The sequence below is a fragment of the Gavialis gangeticus genome, unplaced genomic scaffold, assembly GCF_001723915.1.
Source record: "Gavialis gangeticus isolate Ggan-Ray unplaced genomic scaffold, GavGan_comp1, whole genome shotgun sequence".
In the NCBI taxonomy this organism is placed as follows: Eukaryota; Metazoa; Chordata; order Crocodylia; family Gavialidae; genus Gavialis; species Gavialis gangeticus.
In genome coordinates this window covers 88433304-88439906 of record NW_017729033.1, presented here as the reverse complement: position 1 = coordinate 88439906, position 6603 = coordinate 88433304, and the positions used below count along the sequence as shown (strand labels likewise).

Below are 6603 nucleotides of genomic sequence, written 5' to 3'. Positions count from 1 at the left end.
ATAAAAGATATCAGATTCACCCAAAGGACCTTGTCTGCCCATGCCCTTAGACCAACACGGCTACAACCTACACCCCTGTAGGAGAAAACAGCACATTTAGACAACTGTTATCTTAAGACTGTTTAATTTGTTAAACTGCTGTTTCTTCGTGTAACTTCATATAAGAATGTTGTAAAACAGAATTCTTAAAAATCCTAATGTTTTCTTACCTGGTTTTAATTTAGTTACTCCTTCCCCAACACTCTCAACAACTCCTGCTCCTTCATGACCCAAGATCACTGGGAAACATCCTTCCGGGTCAGCACCACTCAGAGTGTAGGCATCAGTGTGACAAACAGCAGTGGCAACAATCTGAAAGAATGGCAAAAATATTTGTAATATTCTAGCAGTTGTAGAGAGAACTCTAACAATAAACTGGAACTATTTTTTTCCTTGGCAGTAATCCAGAAGTAGTCCTAGGAAGAATTTACTAAGAATGACGACTTTTGCAGTAACCCGAACCAATGTGTTTTTAGTTCTGGCAGGTCACAAAATATGTGGACCCAGGAAAAAAAAAATTAGTACAATCTCTTCTTGCTTTCTCACTCTCTCAAGGGAGTTCTATCATTAAATTAGTGGCTGACAGCTCATGAGCTGCTAAAGCCAGAAACCAATGCTCTCAATTATCTGAAAACAACATGGCAGCCCAGATTTTAAATAGGATATTGTCTCAATTTCCAAAAGTAAAAATCGCCCCTGCCCACAGGGCTTTCATAAAGCACCCTGTGTTACATAAATCTAATTTAAGCCCTTAATTCAAGTCTTAAACAGTGAACAGGACCTGGGCCTTGTATGGAGGCAAACTGTACCTTTGTGTATAGTAGTTTGGGACATAGGAGCTATTGATTAGGGGTGAATGTTTGGAGAAGGCAAGAGGGTAATCATAGCGACAGTTTCAAGTCTGATAATTTACAACCTGGATCAGCTAAAACTGAATGTATTAAATCACTGGAAAGACGAAAAGCTACACCTTTCCACTGGGATGAGCTATATTTCTAGCTCAAATGGCTCATAAAGAGCTTAGTCTTTAAAACTGTCACTGGTCCCTGAGAGACTAACAGTAATTTTTTTGGCCTACACAAAAAACTAAAACAACTATTTGGTCTTAGACTAGTAACCATTTTACATTACTTCACAGTAACACACCCTGTAATATCTTACCTAAGTTTCAAACAAACTCATAACCCTAATTCAACATTTCTCTTATAAAGGCAAACACATGATTAAGCTTAAATATTTAATCTCCCAAAGTACAAAGATGAAAGTAAGCAATAAACACTTGCATGATTACCTTGATCCGAACTTCATGAGCTTTTGGTGGAGCAACTTCTACCTCTTCAATAGATAATGGTTTACCTGCCTCCCAGGCAACAGCAGCCTTGCATTTAATAACCTAAATGAGAACAAAGAATTTCACTTATAATAAATGTCTTGTTGTTTACTGAAGAGAAAAAGCAGCACCTGCTCCACACAGCCTTTGCCACCTCCCCTGCACTGCTTACAACTCCTGCTCTGGTTTTATGCCCTCCTGGGAACATAGAACATGCAGGCTCTGGCCCCTGTCTGGCAACATAACATAATGGGGCTGGAGCTGTCGCTGCTGTATTACTGGGCAGGAGCCAGAATTTGTATGTGCTCCATACCTGGCAAGAAATGGAGCCAAGGGTGGAGTGGGGGGCAGGTGGCTGCCATATCTCAGACTGGCCCCAACCCAGGCTTGGGGCCAGAGCTAGAGCCAAGCAGCCACCTGTGCCACATCCTCCTTGTACTTAAATCCAAGATAAGGGGCTTCGCCTCCACTGCCTGAGGAAAAAAAAAAACTTATCTTGGATTCGAGTAAATACGTTATATAAGAAGTCTGACCAAGTATACTTGGAAAATACTCAAATACTACAGTTAACAGGGATCACAGAAGGAAACTCATCTCTGCCACCATAAAAAGATGGGTTTATTTTGAAGGTAAATAGAGTTTAGATTCTTAAAAACAAAAAGGACATTTGTAGCATCTATGGGTCCAATTCTGCCTTTGGCTATGTTGTGCACCAAGCAAGTAAATGGAAGCTACAGCCAAGTAACCAAGAGCAAAAAAAAAAAAAATCAGGTCATATCACAACAAGGATTGGGCTGCCTTTAGATTTCGGGGGGTGGGGGTGGGGTGTTTGTTCTGTAGGGGTTTTTTTTAAATGCGTCTCCAGCTTTGTTATTTGAGATTTTTCAGAAAGATCTCATGTCAGCTGTCACAGAACACATAGGTCAGTTTGAATTAATTTGGAGGTTGAGTTTATATAGCCTTTGCTAAACAGAGAAACTAACCAGCATAACTACTATGGTACAAACTGCTCTGTGAATACTGGTATGTGGCCACTATTTCAGAATAAACATGACAAACCAGAATAGCGTCCACCCCCAGGAGACTTATTCTAGAATAGCTCACTTATAAGCAGTGTTCCCTCTAAGCTGCGTGGTGTGCATGGCCATGCAGGCGTGCTCATGCCATGCTGCCAAGCGTGCCTACACAGCCGCGCTCAACATGCAGCTTAGAGGGAACACTGCTTATAACAGTGCGCCAATCAATTTTCCAAGGCAGATAAGGCTTAAGTTACCTCTGTAACAGGCTTAATATTTTGCATAGGTGGAGCTTTCAGATATGAGCATGTTGATATTTTACAGATGATTTAAACAAACTGCTGTTAAGCAAAAGGTATTTATATATAATCTTTGCAGGGTAATTAATGTAAATTCCTAAAGAAAACAGCACTGACTAGCTTTAACCTGGCTCAGAAGGCTTGACAAAGAAGTTAACCTGTATAAAGGCAGAGCCTTCCTTTACTTCTTCTAGAACTAAGAATGGACAAACTTATGTAATGCACTCTATATGGGTGATGGAGCATAACCAGTAAATTTAGCAAGCAAGTAGACTCTATTTTATGATGTTTTCTGTAGAATGCTCTTATTCTAACATAAGAACTACTATGCTTTGCAAGAGCTAGCTCGCTGGCCACTAGTTAATTCACTGCCTCAGAAAAAGCAGAACACCAGAAAGATGGCGCTCAGGTGCTAAGTAAACTCAGATCTACTGCACTAGTCACAATGGGAATTTATACACATACCTTTTTGTTCGGTGATGTGTCGGAGATCTGCCACTTCTGAGCAGAACTAATTAATCAAGTCTGCTCCACGTGAGCTGATGTGTGCTGGGCCACGTGCAGTTGTATAAGTGGCGAAATGCATATCAGCGTGGAGAAAATGGCTCCTCCGAGTATTCCACCACTTATACAACTGCAAGCATTGCAGCACCAGGCACATTTGAAAGTGCCCAGTGCTGCGGCACTTGCACATGTAAAAATGCCCAATAACTGTAAGGGGATTATAGCCCTAAAATGCTGTTTTGGAGTAAGCAATGCAAGTTTTCATCCTGGGAAGGGGACAGCTAGAGTTCGGAGACCTATAATCAGGGTGACCAACTGGGCCAGTCCCGGATTGAAGAGGCCGGTTCTGGCCGGCTGAGGAGAATTATAATGATCATGCCAGAAATGCAAGGGCGCAGGGCAGGGTGTCAGAGTGGCAAGACAGTTTGCAAGTGGCAGACATACATGGCTACCTTCCTGGAAGGTGGCCTGGCACCTTGCTGGTTTGAGAGCATGAGGGTGGGATGGGAGGGGGGAGTAAGTAGGGGGAGGGAGGCAGTGTCCCAGATGTCCTGGTTGTCCAGGATCTATCTCCTTATGGTCAGCCAACCTATAATGGTGCTGCTGTGGAGGTCAAGAGGGGGAGAAAGAGGCAATTAACTCTGGAACTCTGACAACCTCTTTCCAAGCCCTTTTCACAAACCTAAGGCTCATTTATTCTGCTGGCTTTATGGACATCCTGCACCTACATGCACTTTGGCAAACCAGCTGCATAGAAACCATCAGCCACAATGCTGGGAGACGATGACTAGAAGCCTGTGAGTTTATTAGAAAATCTAGTCAGCTTTTAAGGGGGAGGAAGAAGGCGTGGAAGTTCAAAGTTCAAAAGGATCCATCACCCAGTAAATTATTTACCATTTTCAAATCTCTTTTTTCCATTCCATTAAAAACTCTCATCCTCCCAAACTTAAGCACGAGCATTTTAGAGCAACTGTTTTCAAAACAAGAGTCATGTACCAGTTATTAAATAAATAAAGGTTAGAAGAAAATATCTAAAGCAGAACTGTAACAAATATTTTAACATCTTCCTTTTCTTTGCACAAAAGTTAGAATTTCATAGGTGATGCACAGGGCCCATTGAAACCATGTCAGTCTGAAAAATGGTTCAATCAAACAGCATTGTTTTTTCCTAAAGATGAAGTGAAATAACAAATAGTTAACATGTTTATCAAGACTTACTGAGTATTCAGAAGTAACATTTGGGTATCAAAGGATAGCTAATTTAAAGAATTAGAGCTTTTTTCTGTTGTTTTCTTTTCCAAATCTTTCAGGGAAGAAACGATTAGAAAAGCTTGCTATTTGACATAGAAAGAGGAATTACAAACACCATGGATTGGTTATTTGGTACCAAGGAAGCTATTTGATATTTTTTATTTCCTGTTCTTTATTACTAATATTAGCACAATTGTACTAACTTAATAGCTGGACTTTCAAAACACACCATTCTCTTTTACATATGGCATTACAGCTGCACCCTGACAACAGTAAGGGAAGCTGCATACTTTCTTGATACAACTGTTGGACAGGACAAGCTTTTAACAAACAGTCTGGCTGACTCCAGTTGCTGGGGTATGATGCAGTCAATGGAAGAAAGCAATGGACTGCCAGGCAGTTTTGAAAGCAGCCAATTCATTTTTCCTGGGCCCAACAGGGTCTTGCTTAAAAAAACTTCCACGGTAACCTCTGTTCAATCATCCCATTTCAGAATTCAAAATCAGCATGTTTCCATGCAAGCCACAGGCTTCCTTCACGCTGCAGTTAGGTAGGACTGGTCAGAAACTCCTTCAGTCTAACAAGGATTATTCTCCTATTTCTCAAAAGCAGAGGAGGGCAGAGGCTTGCCAGGTAAAGAGAAAAGGGCCTATGATCTTATTAAGACAGCGAGGTAGCCCGATACTACAGCCCTTTTCACAGCAACCAAACGGCAGCCCCCTTGCAAGGAGAGAGGCAAAGCTTTGTTAGTGCCATATCCTTTATTGGACCTGCTGGAGAGCTGGGATGGAGTCAGACAAGCTCTGGGACACTGGGCACTCTTCAGGTCTCATGGGGCATTTACACACATGCTCTGGGAGTGGAGGGGCACTTTAATTATAGCAGCTCTGGGGGGAGGGGGAGATGGGGACATGAATTAGAGTGGTTCAGATCTCATGTATTCGTGTCCCTGTGCTTAAAAATGGCAGCAGAGGCATATTATCTAAAGCTGGTCCAAGGAGCTTTAGACAAAGTGCCCCCCGCTACCATTTTGAAGTGTGGGGATGCTGACACACTGGAGGCTGCTGGGGACGCACGCTGCACCAGACTCGATGGGGTCTGTTCCCACCTGCCCTAAGTCGGAGCAGCTTTGCTGCCAGCATAAGCGCCCAGGCAGTTTTGCTAAGAGATTAGACACTGGATTCGCAGGGGAGGATTTGGGTGCGGCTGCTCCTGCCTCAGGCGGGAGCAGGACAAACTGCGCTCCGGAAGCCCCCGACTTTCTCCATGCCCCCCTGACCCCGCAAGGTCCTCGCCTCCGGCACCAGCCCTGGCCCCTCCCCCCCGGCTGTGCCGAAGTCACGGAGCTCCGCTCCGCTGTGCCGAACGCGGCGCTCTGTGACGTCACCCCATGGGTGTCTGGCAGCGGGGCGCGAACCTCGCGCACGTCTCCCCAACCCCGCGCCCGCTTACCGCGCCCGCCATCCGGCCCCTGCTCGCAGCGTCGTCCGCCCCGCAGTCTGAGCATGCGTGCTGCCGCGAAGCCCAGCGCCTGCCCCGGGGGGGAGGGGGCACAGTGCGAGCGCCTGATTCGCTGCTTGTCTGTCGGCTGGAGCCTGCGGCTCAGGGGCTGCAGAGCACGGGGAGCGGAGCTGTGCCGGGGTCAAGGCTCCTGGGGCCCGAGTCCTGGTTAAAGCCCAGCCGTGCAAGACGCTCGAGTGGCACGAGTAGCAGGGCTGGGAGCGATCTCCAGAGAGGTCGTTAGTCCCTGAGGCGAGAGAATCCGTATCCAAACCCTCCTACAGAAAGCCATTGTGTAACCTCTTGAAGGCTCGAATCAAGCGTAGTGGCTTCTTAACCTGGCAGGGGAAGTATCATGTATCTGTGTCCGTGAAGGCAGTTTTCCTGAACCGCTCCGCGGGACAACTGCTCTTCTGGCGTGGCTCTGGACCCACCGAGGTGCGGCGGCTTTAAGCCCACTTTATGGCAATGGGAGGCTTGCTCCGAGGGCCCGATGGCCGAGGGCAAGCAAAACTTGGGGCTTCCCAACCTCAAGCCTCCGGGCTTGGGCCTGCACGTAGGATGCCCGCCAGCGGATTTGGAAACATCTGAAGCCCCAGATGCGGGTGAAGGCTGTTTGCTGGTAGTAGGGCCTCTTCTGGTTCTGGACTCTTGGATATGGAAT

At 45.7% G+C, this 6603-nt stretch overlaps 1 protein-coding gene across 1 annotated transcript in view; it reads right to left on the bottom strand.

Annotated features, from left to right (window-relative positions):
- The window catches only part of LOC109304023 (alcohol dehydrogenase class-3), a 16434-nt gene extending 10448 nt beyond the window's left edge, over positions 1-5986 (bottom strand). Inside the window, exons 1-3 of the mRNA XM_019526489.1 lie at positions 5892-5986; positions 1331-1432; positions 210-351 (exon numbers count right to left, since the gene is read on the bottom strand). Coding sequence (XP_019382034.1) covers positions 210-351; positions 1331-1432; positions 5892-5903 — 256 coding nt within the window. The 5' untranslated portion in view covers positions 5904-5986. The remainder of the gene's footprint in view (positions 1-209; positions 352-1330; positions 1433-5891) is intronic.
- Between the last annotated feature and the right edge of the window lie 617 nt (positions 5987-6603).